The sequence below is a fragment of the Thalassophryne amazonica genome, chromosome 2 (assembly GCF_902500255.1).
Source record: "Thalassophryne amazonica chromosome 2, fThaAma1.1, whole genome shotgun sequence".
Lineage (NCBI taxonomy): Eukaryota > Metazoa > Chordata > Actinopteri > Batrachoidiformes > Batrachoididae > Thalassophryne > Thalassophryne amazonica.
Window position 1 is genome coordinate 107,131,464 of NC_047104.1, and position 21,528 is coordinate 107,152,991.

The window sequence follows — 21,528 nt, forward strand, 5'->3', positions numbered from 1 at the left end:
CCACATCCAAGAACATCACCTCATGTTGCAGCAGGATAATGCACGGCCCCATGTTGCAAGGATCTGTACACAATTCTTGGAAGCTGAAAATGTCCCAGTTCTTGCATGGCCGGCATACTCACCGGACATGTCACCCATTGAGCATGTTTGGGATGCTCTGGATCAGCGTATACGACAGCATGTACAGCCATTGAAGAGGAGTGGACCAACATTCCACAGGCCACAATTGACAACCTGATCAACTCTATGCGAAGGAGATGTGTTGTACTGCATGAGGCAAATGGTGGTCACACCAGATACTGACTGGTATCCCCCCCAATAAAACAAAACTGCACCTTTCAGAGTGGCCTTTTATTGTGGGCAGTCTAAGGCACACCTGTGCACTAATCATGGTGTCTAATCAGCATCTTGATATGGCACACCTGTGAGGTGGGATGGATTATCTCAGCAAAGGAGAAGTGCTCACTATCACAGATTTAGACTGGTTTGTGAACAATATTTGAGGGAAATGGTGATATTGTGTATGTGGAAAAAGTTTTAGATCTTTGAGTTCATCTCATACAAAATGGGAGCAAAACCAAAAGTGTTGCATTTATATTTTTGTTGAGTGTACGTGATCCTCACCAGTCATTGTTACGTACATAGCTTGAACAATACAGTCAGTGACACCATAACTAAATGGTCGTGCCCATAAAGTTGGTTGTGTGCTGGATATTGGGATGTATGAACAGACATAACAGTCTGTCTCATTAACTGATTGAGCTATGATTGTTGCATAATTGTACCAAGAGTTTTGCTGTAATGGATTGTCTGTGGTATCGTTTTTTATCTCATCGAGTAGTGCTAGCATCTGTTTAGGTATGTATCTTTTATTGATTTTTGCGAACGCTTCGCTTTGTCTAGCCGTCCCTTGTAACCGGAAATGATGAAGTAAATATATTACCCCTGCTAACAGAAGCAACATTATCATACAACAACAAAAACGAGCATTTCTTTCTGCTATGAACCTCTCGGATTTCTCCCTTACGTCGTCTAACTCTTTCTCTCCTCAGCAGGAGCTCTTCGTTCCTTCATGTTGACTGGTACAGGCGTCATCTTTAGTGACAGTTCAAAAGGTGCAGTTTATGTGGGCTTAGGGACTGAAGGTGACAGTTCACAATCTCAGTTCAGTTCAGCAAGGGACTGAGGGAATCTGGAACCTTTTTTTTTTTTTTCTGTTATTTCCCTTCAGTTGTAGTGCATAAATCTGTACTATTATCAGTGTGTGTAAGGCATGTTGCAAGTGGACTTAAGATAATGTGTCATGTACTCTGTCCTGTGCCCTGTTCTTGACGTTTCTTTTAAACACAGGTGCACAGGATTAGAACAGGATTGTCTTGTCTCCTGTTTTCAAAGATGCAGTTTCGTCTGCTTCTGTCTCCTGGTCTGGTCACGTCAGCTTCAGTGCTCTTATTTCAAGCTTGTAGTATGTCTGCTTCTGATCCTGGTCTGAGTTGACAGGCCTCTTCTTGGTCACAGCTGGTTACTCTTCTGCTTCAACCTTTGGTTTTTGTCTTTGTAGTGGGATAGATGCACCCAAGATGATCTTTTCCTCTGGGCTGGATGCCTTTTCCTCTGGGTTGTCCAGGAGTTTTACCAGCTTACCGTGACTTAGGTGGATCCAACTCGACCTCTCAGCGATTTTAACTGCAGTTGGTGTTGTTAGTAACACTTGGAATGGCCCTTCCCACTTTGGGCTGGACCAGGATTTCCTTTTGATTACTTTAATGTAGATCCAATCTCCAGGGTGTACTTCCAGAGTCTGTAAGTTGTGATTGTTGTTGTTGTACTTGTGACTTCTGCTGTGATGGTTGTTGTACAATTTGTTGTCCAGGTTGTGGTCTCGGCTGTAATGGTGGCTGTTGTCGTCCGGTCACTGTCTCATTATCTTCAGGTCTTACATACATTATCTTGTCCTTTCCTTTCTGACTCTTCCTGTCATTGATTGCTTTCTGTCTCTTCTATGCCTCATCTAACCATCTCTTCGCTACTTTCAATTCTTCCTCCTTTTTTAACTTACTCTTTCCTGTCTTTGTGGCTACTTGAAGTGTGACGTCACTTACAACCTTTTGACCATTTCCCACCACAAGTTTATTTGTGAAACCATATTTCTTTTTCCAGTCTTTACAGTACTGTGTGGATCCCGGGGAGACCCTTTCCATATATTTGGGGTCGCCCTCGAGTTTTAATGTACCCTGTGTGTTTCCCATTTTAGACCACTGAGGGGGTTAGGCCTAGGGCCATCTAAATCAGTGGTATTTCAAGACCCCTTTGATGACTCTGGCGCGTCCGCGAGGTGCCGACCAAGCTTCTACCAAATCCTTAGATTGGGCAGGTCGACCTTGCCTCTGCTTCCTTGCGGTTGCTGTTGAGTTTTTGTGCGTATGGAATGTCACGCAAGCTACACTGTAACCGGAGTTACAGGAATTCGCTTACGATCGTTCCCAGTCATACATTCCATTCATTCATCATTCATTACCCCTTCAGATAAACTTGGGTTTTCAGTACTTTGTAAAATGTCCAATTAGAATTGGTGAAATTATTTGGAGAAAAAAAACAATCCTACACATTGTCACAGTAGTCTCTCTTTGATGTAAATAATAGTCTTAGAATTGCCCTCCAGGTCAAGTGTTAACTGTCTTCCTGTGGCAAACATCACATCGGGTCAAGAATAAATCTGTCTTCCCGTCACAGGTCACGTGTTAAACGGTCTTCCTGTATTTTAGTCACAGGTCACGTATTAAACGGTCTTCCTGTTTTAATCACAGGTCACGTGTTGAACGGTCTTCCTGTATTTTAGTTACACTGCAGTGATTAACTTAAAGTTCACAATCCCACACAAAAGACTCCTTACTTACGTCAAAATTGTGATTCTAGTGGCTTCGTAGAGCGTCGTCAATCCCTCCTCCGAGCCACAAGTCGACTTCAGTCTAAAACGCCGGCCACGCTTGAAGTGGTGGTCTTTTCCTCCATCTAACAGGGTTGCGGCGCGTCATCTTCTGGTTACGAAGGGAGGATGTGTCGACGCCCCACGTTGGGCGCCAGGAAAATGTCAGGTCCGTTGCCCTAACTGGACCTGGCACTTAAACTGTGCCTGAGATCGTATCCTGCAAAACACAGTTTCTCAAAGCACAATCACATAAAAAGAGACAACATTAGACAGAGATCTCTTTTGTGAGCTTTGCGCAAAGGGGAGAAGCTTCGGAGAGAGCGTACAAACCTAAGACCAACCTTGCTTTCCCTGCTCTCCGCCCCCCCCCCGGCGCTTGCCCTTTTATTAGAAAAGAAAAAAATCATAAACAATACAACGTAGCATTAGGGTACATTGCGTTTGGGGAAGGGAGGGGTGAACGGTTGCTTGTGAGTTCTGGTTTCCTGTGAAACATACTCGTTTCTTTTACCGAAAGAAGGGAGTAAGCTGTTAAGTTTCGATGTCAACAGAGTCCTGAAACAACCTTTAGTTCATCACTGTGGCTGAGCAGTCATTTAGCTTAAATGCAGCATATATGAATTGGTACATAATTATTATGATTGAATGAGTAAATGAAGTATAAAAGAATATAATTCAGACAATAATAAATGTATAATCCTTTAACAAGTCAGCTAAGACACATATTCTTTCAGTCTTGTGGCTGGTTTCACTCCCACATCACACAGATAACAGATAGTTGATACAGTTAATTTCACAAGAAGCAGAAACTTAACTCAGACTACTTTTGATTACACTGAATATCATGTAAGCAGGCAATGATTAATTCAATAAATGGTAACAACTCATAAAATCCCCATCAATCAGCTATATAACTGGGCTCCAAGGAGTGTATGTTACAAGATATTAAATACATGGAATTTCAATATTCATACATACCACCATTGTTTCAACTAGTCATTTTTATAAATACAATATTTTTGCAAATTTTTATAAATGCAGTATTTCTGTAAATGCTGTATTTCTGTGAAAAATTTAAAATGGGCAGATATTTCTTGTCTGTTACTGCAGTTATTAGATAATACTACAGTACATCCAGAAACTATTTACAGCGCTTCACTTTTTCCACATATTGTTATGTTACAACCTTATTACCGCCGCCAACAAAGTTGGAGGCAGTTATGTTTTCACCTCTGTTTGTTTGTGTGTTTGTGAACAGCCTGGAGCTCACAATTTTTCATATTAAATTTTTACTGAAGATTCATATCCTGATAGGCAAGAAGTGATTCAGTTTTCTAGGTCAAAGGTCAAAGTCAGAAAATCTTGGAAAATTGGAAAAATCCCTATCTTTAACATTGAACAAATTTTCAAAAATTCATGTCAAAAATGATCAAAGCCTGCTATTCACACTCCCAACCAATAGAGGGCAGTGTTCTATGACTTTTGCGTCAAAATTAAGTCAAACTGCATAGAACACTGCCATCTTCGATGGGAGTGTGAATAGCAACCAACGATCACACGGTCCCTTTGTGCAGAATCAAACTTAACAAACAGAATTTCCAGTTTTGCAAATGCCTTTTTTGACAAATGAAAAAAAAGACATATTTACAAATACACATTTATTTGTGAAAACCAACACACATGTTACAGTAACTTGTATGTTGGTTTTTACAAATAAACAAACCAATCAGTGATGAGAGGAGGCTCATTTTCCTATAATGTCTTTTGGCATTGTGTGTGTTCATGCTTACACCTTCAGAGTTCGCAGTTTACTTTAAAACTAAAAGATATGTGTGATTAGTTTCACTTTAAAAATTATAGAGTTGTCATTAATGCTGATAAACTGTCCGAAATTAGTCTTGTTTATAAATCAAACCATAAGTGAAAACTGCCTTGCTTTTGATATCTTCTGCCACATGTCTGTGCTATTCCATGTTGAAAATAAATGATACTTTCTTACAGCAGTGGACAGAGTGCACAAAGACAGAAACTCTGACTCGTTCATGTTGGGTTTGTGATTGCCTTTGAATTTACTCAGAAGTGACGGCGGTGCTTAATCTCTGATGTGAAGTGAAAAATTCCAAGTGTAAAACAAGGGAGCAGCCGAAGGGACTTAAACCTTTATCTACTCAAGAGATCTCCATAAGAATTCCATTGTACCCAAACTTTGCGTGCGAGTACAAATGTGAGTAAAGCATACGAGGATGGGAAAGCTACCTACTTTGTCGGTGGTCATGCCTTCATTGAGAAAAAAGAGATTCCTCTTCCAGCCTGAGTTTAGATTAGGGGCATGGCAACCACAAATGATCACAATTGCACCTCATTTTGCCTTTGACTTCTGTTCAGTTTTTTGTTTTTTTTTTCTGCAGTAGTCTGATTGTTAAATCTAAGCTGTTTTTACATTTTGCTTAGTGTTATGATGATGCTGTTCTCTCATTCCACCATATATTTTTCAGGGTATAAACTGTGTGGTTAATATTTTCAAGTTCATCTTTCTAATACAATTTGTCTTTGGCTATAGTTTATCTCAATGCCAGCGGCGTAAGGGATCATTTCAAGCAAAAGTTCTATTTTTATTTGCAAAACAATGCAAATCTGATTTTTTTTTCCTCAGGAAACACACACTGTCAATGATGATGTGCGGTTTTGCAGATCCCAATGGGGAACTGAGTCTTTTTGTTTTCACATGCTTCGCAACGTTCTGCTGAAGTTTGTACTCTTAAAAATAGGTTTACATGGGATATACAGCATACAGACTGTAATAGGAATGGTTGCTATATGTGTCAGGTTTTTGACACTCATAGCACCAACCCAAATATCGTTAATATTTATGGATACAATACATTGTCCGATAACAACAATTTGCTTATTAATGTGAATAAAACAATAAATTACTGGCTGACCAGATTTCCAAGTGCTTATCTAATTATTGGTGGTGACATGTTACATGGGACAACACAATCAATAAAGTACTGCCAGTGGAAGCTTAAAAATGCTAATGCAAGGATTTGGGTTAATAGATCCCTGAAGACAGAAATGTCCTAATGATAGAAATTTTACTTGGTGTAATAAAAGAAGGTCAAAGACAGTCCGTCTAGACAATCCAGAATAGAATTTTGGTTAATTTCAAGTAATCTTAAAGACTGTGTAAATACTGGTATTCTCTCCACCCCATTGACTGATCACAAGGCTGTCCAGATTCACATTTCTCTACTTCCTCATATACTGACTGTCCATAAAATTCATATTGGAAACTTAATAGTTCTGTTTTGTGTCATGATGAAGCAGTTATACAAATCTTCTGGAATGAAGCACAAGCTGAAGGAGTGTGTTGGCGTTTTTCTGCCTGCCTGAACCCCATCTGGCAGTTTTACATGGTGAATTATCTCAATAACTGACAGGAGACGGAGTTCAAATAAACAGATGTTTTATTGAGAGATGCCTGCAGAACAGAGTCATCTAAGGCAGTGCTGGGGTCTTCCAGGAGTGGAATGCCACATGCACCGTCCGCAACATAAGAACCATCTTTGGGCTGAGCTGTTCTTATTCTTGCAGTCGGCTGGCTCCAGGTGGGCGGTCTTGACCTGTCGTGTATTGGTGGGACTGTGTGATTGGCTGCAAATGGATGCATCGACATGGTAAGAGGGTGACGTGATCACGTTGTTTGTTCAAGTAGCATGTGTCATACCAAAACTTGTGACAACTTGTGTCAGCTTAATAAGCAATAACGGAATGTTCCATCAGGTGTCCCCATGTTTGTCCCAGACAGATATGAAGCACTTGTTTTCACAAGTTTTAGACTCAAAGCAGTTTTAAATGCAAAGCAGACAGGTTAAATCCACTTTGTAACATTAAGTGATATGAGGACATTTGGGTGTGCATCATGGAGTAAATGGGAACTCCTGAAATTCAAAGTTGGAAAATTTTTCAGGAAGCACTGTAGTAATCTTGTAAAAGTTAAATGATATGAAGAACAGGTGATCTCTAAAAAAAAACTGCCTTATCTTCCATATGTCCTGATAATTTATCCTCTGAAGAAACAGAAACACTTTTGAATATCAGAGCAAACTAGATGAGCTCTGTCAATTCAAAGTTAAGGGGGCCTTCGTGAGGTCCAGGAGGCAATGGCGAGAAGAGGGTGAACAGAACTGAGTGTATTTCTTTAGCTTAGAAAAATCCCCATCTAAAAATAACACCATTCATCAACTTGTGATGATGTTAAGGAGATTGCAAACTTCTGCTCCACGGTTTATAAAAATTTATATACTTCTCACGACTGTGAGGACAATACTGTCTCATTTATGGACTCTTGATACTAACCCAATCAACATTGCTGATCAATAATTCTGTGATCGTCCAATCTCTTTTAAGGAAGCAGTTGACTCAGTCTAAAGCATAATAAATCTGGAGTGGATGGATTTATGTCAGAAATTTGTAAATTATTTTCCAAAGAACTAGGTCCCTTTTTTATAGAGGTATTTTGTGAAAGTATTGCCATAGGTGATCTGCCTCCTACTCTAACACAGGGCCTAATAACCCTCATTCCCAAATCTAAGAAAGATCTATTACTTATTAATAATTGGCACCCAGTTAGACTACTGAATAATGATTACAAGGTTTTAGCTATTGTATTTGCCAAGCGCTTAAAAATGTTTTTGATTACTGTATATCACAGATGAAACCCAGTCTAGCTTTATGAGGAATGGGCATATTTCCAATAATATTCAACTCATACTTGATATATTAGATTATCCAGAGTTAATAAATAGTAATGAAAATTTCATCCTCTTCCTGGACTTTTACAAAGCCTTTGATTAAATTGAACATGAATTTATATTTGCAACACTTAACAAATTTGGTTTCTGCAACTTTTTGTTTTGTTTTTGCAGAACAATTACAGCATTATACACTAATGGGAATAGCTCAATTAAACTAAAAAAATGGCACTTTTCCTAGATTTGAGTTAAAGTTTGGGATACATCAAGGATGTTCTAGTCCTTTTTTATTCTTGCTATACACCCATTTATTAGCTAGTCACATCAAAGCTAATGGTCCAAAAGGCATCTCAGTCACACATAAGGAAATCATTATCAGCCAAATGGCTGATGACACAATGTTTTTTTTATAGGATTCCTCTCAGGTTTCTGTCGCTTCTGATGTAATTCAGGTGTTTTGTCATGCTTCACGACTTACATTGAATGTGAATAAATGTGAACTTTTGGCAGTCAAAAACTGTTGCCATCTATCTGTAATATTTCAATAAAGGAAAGAGTCACCTACCAAGCGATAATGATAACAAAAACCAGAAAGACAGATGTAACTTGAATTTTAGCCCGATTTTAGGAAGAACCACCAAAAACTTAATCCATGGCTTCAAAGAGACCTATCATTAAAAGGCAGAATACTACTCTCTAAGGCAGAAGGCATATACAGGCTTACCAAAGCTGCTATTTCCTTAGATGTTGATTTAAAAAAATGAGCAAAGAGACTGTAGCTCCTCTGAAAAAGAGAGCTTTAAATCAGAAGTGCCTGACTCCGTGGTATAACTCACAAACTCGCAGCTTAAAGCAGATAACCCGTAAGTTGGAGAGGAAATGGCGTCTCACTAATTTAGAAGATCTTCACTTAGCCTGGAAAAAGAGTCTGTTGCTCTATAAAAAAGCCCTCCGTAAAGCTAGGACATCTTTCTACTCATCACTAATTGAAGAAAATAAGAACAACCCCAGGTTTCTTTTCAGCACTGTAGCCAGGCTGACAAAGAGTCAGAGCTCTATTGAGCTGAGTATTCCATTAACTTTAACTAGTAATGACTTCATGACTTTCTTTGCTAACAAAATTTTAACTATTAGAGAAAAAATTACTCATAACCATCCCAAAGACGTATCGTTATCTTTGGCTGCTTTCAGTGATGCCGGTATTTGGTTAGACTCTTTCTCTCCGATTGTTCTGTTACTTCATCCAAACCATCAACATGTTTATTAGACCCCATTCCTACCAGGCTGCTCAAGGAAGCCCTACCATTATTTAATGCTTCGATCTTAAATATGATCAATCTATCTTTGTTAGTTGGCTATGTACCACAGGCTTTTAAGGTGGCAGTAATTAAACCATTACTTAAAAAGCCATCACTTGACCCAGCTATCTTAGCTAATTATAGGCCAATCTCCAACCTTCCTTTTCTCTCAAAAATTCTTGAAAGGGTAGTTGTAAAACAGCTAACTGATCATCTGCAGAGGAATGGTCTATTTGAAGAGTTTCAGTCAGGTTTTAGAATTCATCATAGTACAGAAACAGCATTAGTGAAGGTTACAAATGATCTTCTTATGGCCTCGGACAGTGGACTCGTCTCTGTGCTTGTTCTGTTGGACCTCAGTGCTGCTTTTGATACTGTTGACCATAAAATTTTATTACAGAGATTAGAGCATGCCATAGGTATTAAAGGCACTGCGCTGCGGTGGTTTGAATCATATTTGTCTAATAGATTACAATTTGTTCATGTAAATGGGGAATCTTCTTCACAGACTAAAGTTAATTATGGAGTTCCACAAGGTTCTGTGCTAGGACCAATTTTATTCACTTTATACATGCTTCCCTTAGGCAGTATTATTAGACGGTATTGCTTAAATTTTCATTGTTACGCAGATGATACCCAGCTTTATCTATCCATGAAGCCAGAGGACACACACCAATTAGCTAAACTGCAGGATTGTCTTACAGACATAAAGACATGGATGACCTCTAATTTCCTGCTTTTAAACTCAGATAAAACTGAAGTTATTGTACTTGGCCCCACAAATCTTAGAAACATGGTGTCTAACCAGATCCTTACTCTGGATGGCATTACCCTGACCTCTAGTAATACTGTGAGAAATCTTGGAGTCATTTTTGATCAGGATATGTCATTCAAAGCGCATATTAAACAAATATGTAGGACTGCTTTTTTGCATTTACGCAATATCTCTAAAATCAGAAAGGTCTTGTCTCAGAGTGATGCTGAAAAACTAATTCATGCATTTATTTCCTCTAGGCTGGGCTATTGTAATTCATTATTATCAGGTTGTCCTAAAAGTTCCCTAAAAAGCCTTCAGTTAATTCAAAATGCTGCAGCTAGAGTACTGACGGGGACTAGAAGGAGAGAGCATATCTCACCCATATTGGCCTCTCTTCATTGGCTTCCTGTTAATTCTAGAATAGAATTTAAAATTCTTCTTCTTACTTATAAGGTTTTGAATAATCAGGTCCCATCTTATCTTAGGGACCTCGTAGTACCATATCACCCCAATAGAGCGCTTCGTTCTCAGACTGCAGGCTTACTTGTAGTTCCTAGGGTTTGTAAGAGTAGAATGGGAGGCAGAGCCTTCAGCTTTCAGGCTCCTCTCCTGTGGAACCAGCTCCCAATTCAGATCAGGGAGACAGACACCCTCTCTACTTTTAAGATTAGGCTTAAAATTTTCCTTTTTGCTAAAGCTTATAGTTAGGGCTGGATCAGGTGACCCTGAACCATCCCTTAGTTATGCTGCTATAGACGTAGACTGCTGGGGGGTTCCCATGATGCACTGTTTCTTTCTCTTTTTGCTCTGTATGCACCACTCTGCATTTAATCATTAGTGATCGATCTCTGCTCCCCTCCACAGCATGTCTTTTTCCTGGTTCTCTCCCTCAGCCCCAACCAGTCCCAGCAGAAGACTGCCCCTCCCTGAGCCTGGTTCTGCTGGAGGTTTCTTCCTGTTAAAAGGGAGTTTTTCCTTCCCACTGTAGCCAAGTGCTTGCTCACAGGGGGTCGTTTTGACCGTTGGGGTTTTACATAATTATTGTATGGCCTTGCCTTACAATATAAAGCGCCTTGGGGCAACTGTTTGTTGTGATTTGGCGCTATATAAAAAAATTGATTGATTGATTGATTAAGTAGTTTTTTTTTTTAACTTTGTTTGGAAGAACAAGCCTCAGTACATCAAAAAGCCTGCTGTCATGAATGATTATAATAATGGTAGCCTCAATTTTCTTGATTTTAATATACTAAATAACACATTCAAGATTAATTGCATTAAGCATTATTTAGAAGAGCCTACTTCTATTTGGAATATTACTTCTCATTGTATATTTTCTAATTTGGTTGGTCTGACGTTTCTTCTACTTTGTAATTACAAATTAATTGTAATTATTGTATTATTTATTGTAAAAATTGTAATTACTGTTTCTAATTTTCATTGGCAAATGTTTTTGGCCTGGTCTCTTATTTATACCACAATTTTTCCCCTAACAGATATTTTATATGGAGCAATATGTTTGTTACAAAAATAAGTCCTTATTTTTTGACAATTGGTTTAAAAATGGTATTGAACAGCTGAGGCAACCTTTCAATAAGAAAAACTGTTTAATTACCAAGAATTCCTCTGCCATTATAAGATCGCTGTGACACCTAAAGAATGGGCTATTATTGTTAATTATTATTAATTATTGTTGTACTTTTCCTCCTTTTACAACACTTTTCCTTGATCCAGTTGACACACCAATTGGGAACATGTGTGTTTTTTTCACCCAGGATCCTGTAAAAGAATAAAATAAAAAAATAAAATGAAATCCATACCTTATCCCAAACTGAATGTATATCTTTCCCATATGTAATCTCAACCAGTTCAAGACTTATGCTGGGAAAAAATATGGCCTCTTCCTAATAGATATCTATTGATTAATGTAGTTAAAATAATCGTAATTAAAATCATTCATCGCTATTATCCTGTCAAATCTTTTCTAGCAAAATTCATGAAGGACGTTGATGTATCTTGCTTTTTTTTTTTTTTTTTTTTTTGGCAAGATACATCAATGTTGTATTTTTTTTGCACCCAGAGACTTTCTTCGATTTATTTTTGACATGTGCACACACAGTTTATGGCAAGGCGTGTGTCATTTTATTTTGGACTATGTCTATGAAGCCTTTGTACTTTGTTTGAAGGATGTATTGTTTGGTTTTACTGATAATAGTAGAGATTTGACTGATGTTTATTTTCTGTGTAATCTCATTTTATTTCTGGTCAAGTTTTATATCCACAAATGCAAGATATAAAAAAAATAAATCCCCTTTTTATTCCTTTCAAAAAAGAAACAGGGTCCTTCATTAAGACATTATCTACCTCCTGCAATTGAAAAGCTTTGAAAACAATGCAACTGTGCTCCAAATTGAATATATTCTTATAATTTTATTTATTTTTTATGTTGTGTACTCCATTCTTATTTAATTTGTATTTTGCTTGTAAGCCCTGCCGTTGTATCTGTTTGTATGTGTTTATATGTATTTCTGTCTGAAAAAAATACAAAAAAAATAATTTAAAAAAAAAGGGAACTTATGTTTTTAATGGGGCGGAGCAACACACTAAAACAATTCTCTTCATAAATACGATGTGTTTTAGTTTTATTAGCAGTTAATGTGTCTAAGCAGCCACAATCAGTCTATCTCAATCAGTCAAACGGTGTCAGTCGAAAGTTATTTAAAAACAATTTCAACAATATTTTTGGAGTAAATGAGAAAGTGCTCTGTTTTGAAGCCAGCCTCAAGCAGCCAGTCAAGGTACTGCACTTCCGCGTCAGGTTCCCTTAACCATAGACATTGCTTTCGAAGAAGGTACCGCCCATGTGCCTTACGTCACCGAGTCCAGCAGAATGAGAGTGCTCGCCACGTACGATTCAATGCAACGCAACTTGCTAGTTCGTTTGATTGACAGATGAACTGACCACTGTATTTCACAAGAAGACATACGGACAGCGACACCGCTTCCTAGCTCGCTGATTAAGAAGTCCAGCCGTCAAGGAGTAACGTGAGGAAACGTTTGGGAGTCATAATAAAGTGAGTATATACGTGTCACGTCTGCACCGCTGTTATTGAAGCTTAGTAATGTAATGGTTCGTGTCATAGCCGTGCTGTTGTTGGCCTGCTATGACTGACAGCAGTTTTAATGTTGTGTTTTTCGTCGTTAACTTCATCAGTGCTCAAGCTAACGTTGGTGCTTCATGTTACAGCTGCCCAATAAGCACCCTGTGTACTGTAGAAGAGCCATATAAGGAAATCATAAAATGAATTTAGCGCGTACTTAATAGAAGTTATCTGCCAACACAGGTACACCCTGGTTGTGTTATTAAACGTGGAAGCCCTCTGTGGTTGTCACGTGCAGATGTGGTGGAGCCGTGTTCTTGTCACCAGTTGGCTGCTGCTGCTGATCCAGCTGCTGTGTGTGGAACCAGTGCCCATCAGCGTGGACAAAACCAAAATCACCGTGCCGGAGACAAAAGCTGAAGAACCTCCACCTAGTGTGGTAAGAAGACACAGGAGGATAATTATCCTTTGATTACATGGCTTTGCCACCAGTATTTTGAGGTCCTGGAGTCACATGCTGAGCTCATGCACGTAGTTTTTCAAAGTACGGTGCTGTAGATAGATGGCGTAAAGGAGGAAGTGCATTGTCAAGTTTGAAGCTAATGCTGCAGTCATAGGAAACTGAAGACTCAAGATTTTTCCCATTTAACAATTTGGGAATGCAGGTAAGAAGTGTGCTGGTATAAGCCATCTCACACTTTCAGGTGACGCACTGCATTGTGGGAGAGGTGATAGGTCATCTGACCCAAACACAGTCAACGTGTGTGTGCGGTGCTGTTTAAATCCAAGTCATTTCTCTTTGTTTATCGGTATTTTGTGTCTCTGTTGCCAGCAGCAGCATATCTTCAAATTTCTGTAGTTAAAAAGCTCGAAGGTGAATCTCGGTGCTCTTAACTGCGTGTCCCACTGTGTCTGAAGTTTTTTTTTTTTTTGGTTTTTTTTTTTAGAACTTTATTAGAGGAAAGCAGAACACTGTTGGGTGCGAGCACCCAACACTTTAATCTGAACAAGTTCATCATATGTTCAATCTATTTTAGGTGACACATATCAAATTTGTCTTGTGTGAAAGGGGTATTGAATACCTCTACTTCTACGATCAGCAGTGCTTCTTTGCAAGCTACAACCACAATTCCAATGAACTTGGGACGTTGTGTAAAATGTAAATAAAAACAGAATACAATGATTTGCAAATCCTCTTCAACCTATATTCAATTAAATACACCACAAAGACAAGATATTTAATGTTCAAACTGATAAACTTTATTGTTTTTGTGCAAATATTTGCTCATTTTGAAATGGATGCCTGCAACATGTTTCAAAAAAGCTGGGACAGTGGTATGTTTACCACTGTCTTTCATCACTTTTCCTTCTAACAACACTCAGTAAGAGTTTGGGAACTGAGGACACTAATTGTTGAAGCTTTGTAGGTGGAATTGTTTCCCATTCTTGCTTGATGTATGACTTCAGTTGTTCAACAGTCTGGGGTTTCTGTTGTCGTATTTTGCGCTTCATAATGCGCCACACATTTTCAGTGGGTGACAGGTCTGGATTGCAGACAGCCCAGTCTAGTACCCTCACTCTTTTACTACAAAGCCACGCCGTTGTAACACGTGCAGAATGTGGCTTGTCATTGTCTTGCTAAACTAAGCAGGGATGTCTCTGAAAAAGACTCTTGGATGGCAGCATGTGTTGCTCCAAAACCTGGATGTGCATTGATGGTGCCATCACATGTGTATGTTGCCCATGCCATGGGCACTAACACACCCCCATACCATCACAGATGCTGGCTTTTGAACTTTGCGCTGGTAACAGTCTGAATGGACTTTTTCCTCTTTTGTCCGGAGGACATGACGTCCATGATTTCCAAAAACAATTTGAAATGTGGACTCATCAGACCACAGCACACTTTTCCACTTTGCATATGATCTGTCCATTTCAAATGAGCTCGGGCCCAGAGAAGTTGGCAGTATTTCAGGATGTTGTTGCTGTATGGCTTTTTCTTTGCATGGTAGAGTTTTATCTTGCACTTGTAAGTGTAGCAACGAACTGTGTTAACTGACAACGGTTTTCTGAAGTGTTCCTGAGCAGTGTTGCCACAGTTACTTTGAAAAAGTAATCCAGTTACTGATTACTCCTTGAAAAAGTAACTTAGTTACTTTACTGATTACTCAATTGTAAAAGTAACTACGTTAGATTACTAGTTACTTTCCCCAGCTGCCGACAACAACCCTCTGCCACCTCAACATAACAATTCTCGTTTTGCCAAAACTCACTTTATAGTCACCCTTTCTTGACTTCAGTGAAAATAAATACTTGTTTTATAAAAAGTAAAATAAAGACCTCTTTCTTGACCAAATATTTAACTGTTGATAGCACTGTAACAGTAAAACTTGCAATTTCGAACCTACATTGTTTATAAATGTAACTATTAAATTTTTTCTAACATTTAAATTCTCTCTAAACATTTTACTTGTCGAAATTATTATTATTATAAGTAGTATTAGTAGTTGTAGTAAAAAAAAGCTTCAAAACTGGACCTTTTAATCTAGGGGTGTTGTGGGGGAGGGGGGCACATCCCAGCCCCACGCCCAGATTTACAGGTAAGAAAGTTTTATTGCATTTTCACATCATGTGGTCCTCAGAGAGTTTAGGTGCATTTGAGTGGAAAATAGTGTTAGTTGTTGACGCGTCACGGAGGATCAGCTGTTTTTAGCACATAGATTAAAAACAGCTGAGCTCAGCTCAGAATTCTAAATAAAGGAGAAAAAAAAGCATAAAAATGTCTTTGTAAAGCTCAGTGCAGGTGTGCTGTTGTCACCGCGCTTTAAGAGGTGAAGACGAGTCGTAGCTGCTGCAGAAAACCACAAATGAAAAACTCACAGCTCGCTTAAAGTGGGTAGTTCAGTCGAACCCCGACCTCCTGCCAACGGACCAAGATTAATGCTGCTATCAACCCACAATGCAAAAATAATAGTAACGCACAGTGACTTGGAGAAGTAACTTTAAACTGATTACTGAAAAAAGTGGTCAGATTAGAGTAACTCGTTACCGGCATCACTGTTCCTGAGCCCATGCAGTAAGATCCTTTACACAGTGATGTCGGTTTTTAATGCAGTGCTGCCTGAGGGATCGAAGGTCACGGGCATTCAATGTTGGTTTTTGGCCTTGCAATTGAATGTTGAGAAACATTGTTCTTAAACTGTTGGGCTATTTTTTTCACACAGTTGTTCACAAAGTGGTCATCCTCGCCTCATCTTTGATTGTGAATGGCTGAGCCTTTTGGGGATGCTCCTTTTATACCCAATTATGACACTCACCTGTTTCTAATTAACCTGTTCACCTGTGGAATGTTCCAAACGGGTGTTCTTTGAGCATTCATCAACTTTCCCAGTCTTGTTGCCTCTGTCCCAGCTTTTTTGAAATGTGTTGCAGGCATTAATTTCAAAATGAGCAGATATTTGCACAAAAACAAAAAAGTAATCAGTTTGAACATTAAATATCTTGTCTTTGTGGGGTATTCAATTTAATATAGGTTGAAGAGGATTTGCAAATCATTGTAGTCTGTTTTTATTCACATTTCAGACAATGTCCCAACTTCATTGCAGTTGGGGTTGTATATAGATTGTCACAAAGTGTTTCATTCAGTTGACTGGACTGCTCTCTGGAACATCCTGATAATTGACAGGATCTCCATTGGTGGGTATTATAGTCAGCCTATGCACAGGTACCATAAGTACTGGAGCAAGGCACATGTGGATGCTAACCAGTGATGTAAAAGTGACCGCTTTATGTTTTTGGTGCAAGGTGTCTTTGGAGAATCATCAGTACTGTTGGTATGCCTTTTGTGTTAAACAGTTATTTAGAGAGACTTGAATGAGGAGAATCACTTGCATTGTGTGGGGAATGTCAACTATGACATTTTAGCCATGTGACTCTTTTCACCGTGCATGAGCCAGCATTCAAGTGCTTCACTGTATAGAACCACCCCAGCAGATGGAGAAGGCCAAAACATTTCACTGAATTATGGAACATACAGTGAGGAAAATAAGTATTTGAACACCCTGTGATTTTGCAAGTTCTCCCACTTAGAAATCATGGAGGGATCTAAAATTTTCATCTTAGGTGCATGTCCACTGTGAGAGACATAATCTAAAAAAAAAAATCCGGAAATCACAATGTATGATTTTTTTATTTATTTTTTTTATTTTTTAAATAATTTATTTGTAGGTTACTGCTGCAAATAAGTATTTGACCCCCTACCAACCAGCAAGAATTCTGGCTCTCACAGACCTGTTAATTTTTCTTTAAGAAGCCCTCTTATTCTGCACTCTTTACCTGTATTAATTGCACCTGTTTGAATTTGTTACCTGTATAAAAGACACCTGTTCACACACTCAATCACACTCCAACCTGTCCACCATAGCCAAGACCAAAGAGCTGTCTAAGGACACAAGGGACAAAACTGTAGACCTGCACAAGGCTGGGATGGACTACAGGACAACAGGCAAGCAGCTTGGTAGAAGACAACAACTGTTATGATTATTTATTAGAAAGTGAAAGAAACACAAGATGACTGTCAATCTCCCACGGTCTGGGATTCCATGCAAGATCTCACTTTGTGGGGTAAGGATGATTCTGAGACAGCTCAGAACTACACAGGAGGACCTGGTCAATGACCTGAAGAGAGCTGGGACCACAGTCACAAAGATTACATTAGTAACACATGATGCTGTCATGGTTTAAAATCCTGCAGGTCAGCAAGGTCCCCCTGCTCAAGCCAGCACATGTCCAGGCCCGTTTGAAGCTCACCAGTGACCATCTGGATGATCCAGAGGAGGCATGGGAGAAGGTCATGTGGTCAGATGAGACCAGAATAGAACTTTTTGGAATCAACTCCACTTACCATGTTTAGAGGATGAGAACAACCCCAAGAAAACCATCCCAACGGTGAAACATGGGGGTGGAAACATCATACTCTGGGGGTGCTCTTCTGCAAAGGGGACAGGACGACTGTACCGTATTGAAGGGAGGATGGATGGGGTCATGTATTGCAAGATTTTGGCAAACAACCTCCTTCCCTCAGTAAGAGCATTGAAGATGGGTCATGGCTGGGTCTTCCAGCATGACAGTGACCCCAAACACACAGCCAGGGCAACTAAGGAGGGGCTCTGTAAGAAGCCTTTCAAGGTCCTGGAGTGGCCTGGCCAGTCTCCAGACCTGAATTCAATAGAAAATCTTTGGAAGGAGCTAAAACTCCAAACCTGAAAGATCTAGAGAAGATCTGTATGGAGGAGTGGACCAAAATCCCTGCTGCAGTGTGTGCAAACCTGGTGAAAAACTACAGGAAACGTTTGACCTCTGTAATTGCAAACAAAGGCTACTGTACCAAATATTAACATTGATTTTCACAGGTGTTCAAATACTTATTTGCAGCAGTGTGTGCAAACCTGGTGAAAAACTACAGGAAACGTTTGACCTCTGTAATTGCAAACAAAGGCTACTGTACCAAATATTAACATTGATTTTCACAGGTGTTCAAATACTTATTTGCAGCAGTAACATACAAATAAATTGTTTAAAATCATACATTGTGATTTCTGGATTTTTTTTTTTAGATTATGTTTCTCACAGTGGACATGCACCTAAGATGAAAATTTCAGACCCCTCCATGATTTCTAAGTGGGAGAACTTGCAAAATCGCAGGGTGTTCAAATACTTATTTTCCTCACTGTAGATGGTTACTTTTAAAGGGAGGAGGGATGATGGGGTGGTTGTCAGCCTGAGTGGTTACCATCATGTCCCAAGGTGGTTCTGTAAAGTTTTGAATGCAACATTGTGGTGCACCAGAGCATGATCTCTGACATGATCTACTTTAACCAATTCTAACAATTATGTTTTTTTTTGTTTTGTGATGCTACAAGTCTTAGTATTTTTAATGCACATCCAACTTCTCTTATACTCCCTTCAGCACCTGTTTTCATCTCAGCCACATACATTATTGCTAGTCTTACCACTGTCTTACCATCTTTAACCCTTCTTTAACCCTTCTCTCGCTTCTTCAGTCACACCCTGTTTCACTAGTTCCATCTAGGCTACACCCTGAGGGTTATTTGCAAACCTAATTTTTTGCAAAGCCTTGAGGTTTAAATATATTCACTAAACAAAAGATCACAGCTTGATCATCTTGACTTTGTGTCCATGCCTAAAGGAATTGGGCTTCTGCAAGATATCTTTTTTTTTCTCTTCTTCTTCTTCTTTCTTTCATGAGCAGTTGAACACGTGTTTGTAATGAAGTAGCTGAGTGTACTTCTGCATTTTAAAGCCTCCTCATATGTGTTTGTGGGCACATGGTTATCTAATAAAGTGTGTGTGTGTGTGTGTGTGTATTTTAATAAATAGAGCCTGATTCTACACCTCCTTCCCTCTTGTTCTGTTTGATTTACTCTACTGCTTTGCCTTTGCTGCACTCTTTCCATTTTTCTTTTTCCCTATACTTCTTACCAAATTATTCTTTTGTTGTTGTTGTTGTTGCCTTCTTTGAATTACAAATTCAAAATGTTTTGGCTGTCACCTGTTACTTTCACCAAATGTGGCATATATAGATGTCACTACAAGGTGTGGCATTGCCAGTGAGCATTTTTCATTATAAGATGATTTAGTTACGGTGGTTTCAGAAAGTATTCACAGCACTTCACTTTTTCAACATTTTGTTACGTTACAGCCTTATTCCAAAATGGAGAAAATTATTTTTCCCCCTCAAAGTTCTACTCAAAACACACCATAATGACATTTTTTTTTTCAAATTTATTAAAAATAAAAAATAAAAACTCGCTGGATGCACTGTAGTTAAAACTCATTAATTAATTGTTTGGCAGTGGAAACTATATTTTCATGTATTGGGTCTTTCTGAGATTGATGTAAACTTGTTGAAAAGGAGTATTTGAGCTTTAAAAGCCTTTGACCAAAAACTGGAAGATGTGATCTATTTTAAAGTAATGAAAGTTGTCTTAAATGAGCAAAATCCATCCCATGAAAACTGTCTGGAAATGCAAGTGCATACAACATTTTATGTTTTGGGATAAGTAAATTGTCTTCAATCTGGGGATGGTTGTAAAGACGTTTAGTGGTCCAACAGAGTTGTACTTGTATATGATGTCGTGGCTAAATGTTTTATTAACTTACAAAGGCCTCAACATGATTTGATGAAATGTAACAATATGTTACTGATGGATTATTGTGGGATTAAACTTTAGTGTGCTATTTAAGAGCTGACCCCCCCCCCCCCCCTTTCATACATGTTTTAGGACACTGGACTCCATTATGATCGCTACCTCAGAGAAGTAATTGATTTTCTCGAGAAAGATCAGCATTTTAGAGAAAAGCTCCACAACACAGACATGGAAGACATCAAGGTATTTCTCCCCCCCCCCCCCCCCATCATCTGTTATTTGTATCAGCATGATGAGAACTTTTGCCAGCTCCTTGTCTGTGCTTGGTTAATTAAGAGGCAGGATTTTTAAGAATCGGGCAGTGCATGATATATGACCATCTCAGATTTGCCTCTTGGCGGAAGGTGGATAGAATTTTAGGATTTTTCTAAGTCCCTAAACCAATTGGTGGTGGTTGTTTTTGTTTTTTTCCTAGGGTCTCTGGAAGAAGGGTCAATTTCCTGAGGGCCAAAGTTGGGCTTCCTAAAAAATTAGGTTTTCTGACTGCCCAGCTTCATTTTTACTGGTGTTGATCTGTGATGGGAGGAGTTCCGGAAAATTTCGGTGGGCAGTCGATGGCCCCGCCTATAGGGGGTGCTGCAAAAGACTACGTTTTGCTGAAGTGACTCATATTTGAGCCATTTCTGGACTGTTCCCTCAACATCCCAAGCTATTTTAAGTATGGTGTGATTACATTAGCAAGCCCAGTGCTGTGTCACTTGAAAGTAATGTGGGTTAATGAAGGTGTGAGAGTATGGGTGGCGCTCAAGTCTGTCAAAAAGTCAAATATAGTGTTTTTGGGGGTTGCACATCTCCATGCGCCCTCATCAGATTTGAATTTTAAACAGGCAGCCCTGTATTTCTACTCACTATCATATAAAGATTATAGTGAGATTCAGCTGTATTAACTCTTTTCTGACCATTATAATGTGGTAAGTTTACAAATGTGAATTTGAATAGAAATGCTTTATTAATGTGGGACACACATGTAACAAGATTGTTTTTTAGCCCATGTTGTTCTACTGGCATTTATTTCCATCCTGATAATCTCAATGCAGTAGACATCTGCACAGCTCCATATTCCTACCTCAGTTTCCTTGAACCCAGTTGGGGTGACAGATAATTGGAAATTATTTTCTTGAAATTTGCTTCAGTGATCAAGATGGCTACTGTGCCTGTAAACATTGACATCTTATTGAATTCTGTAATTAGTCATGACTACGTACATAAAGATGACTGTGCATGTGTTCTTGTAGAATAATGGTCAGAAAAGTGTTTATATAGCTGAACCCCACTACAATCTTCATATGACAGTTAGTTGACATACAGGGCTGCCTGTTTAAATATATTTCATTCAGCTCTAATGAAGGGGCATGGAGATCTGCAACCCCCAAAAACACCTAATTTGCCTGGCCGAGCGCCACCTATACTCTTGCGCTTTTCTTTATCCAACATTAATTTCAAGTGGCATAATATTGGGCCTG

General features: G+C 38.9%; 1 protein-coding gene and 1 long non-coding RNA gene across 3 annotated transcripts in view; one reads left to right on the forward strand and one right to left on the reverse strand.

Moving 5' to 3' along the window:
* The first annotated feature begins 12,708 nt into the window (after positions 1–12,708).
* nucb2a (nucleobindin 2a) overlaps positions 12,709–21,528 on the forward strand; it is a 38,121-nt gene continuing 29,301 nt past the window's right edge. The window contains exons 1-3 of one of the 2 annotated variants that reach the window (XM_034191337.1): positions 12,709–12,809; positions 13,135–13,275; positions 20,141–20,248. In XM_034191337.1, the coding sequence (XP_034047228.1) occupies positions 13,135–13,275; positions 20,141–20,248 (249 nt within the window). In that variant the 5' untranslated portion in view covers positions 12,709–12,809. Of the gene's footprint in view, positions 12,810–13,118; positions 13,276–20,140; positions 20,249–21,528 lie in introns of those variants that run through there. The other variant, XM_034191342.1, reaches the window with a different exon arrangement.
* On the reverse strand, positions 14,748–15,941 carry LOC117528709. The gene is made up of 3 exons (XR_004565859.1): positions 15,895–15,941; positions 15,838–15,843; positions 14,748–14,905 (listed from the first exon to the last, which is right to left on the reverse strand). It is a non-coding gene; the product is annotated as an uncharacterized LOC117528709 (long non-coding RNA).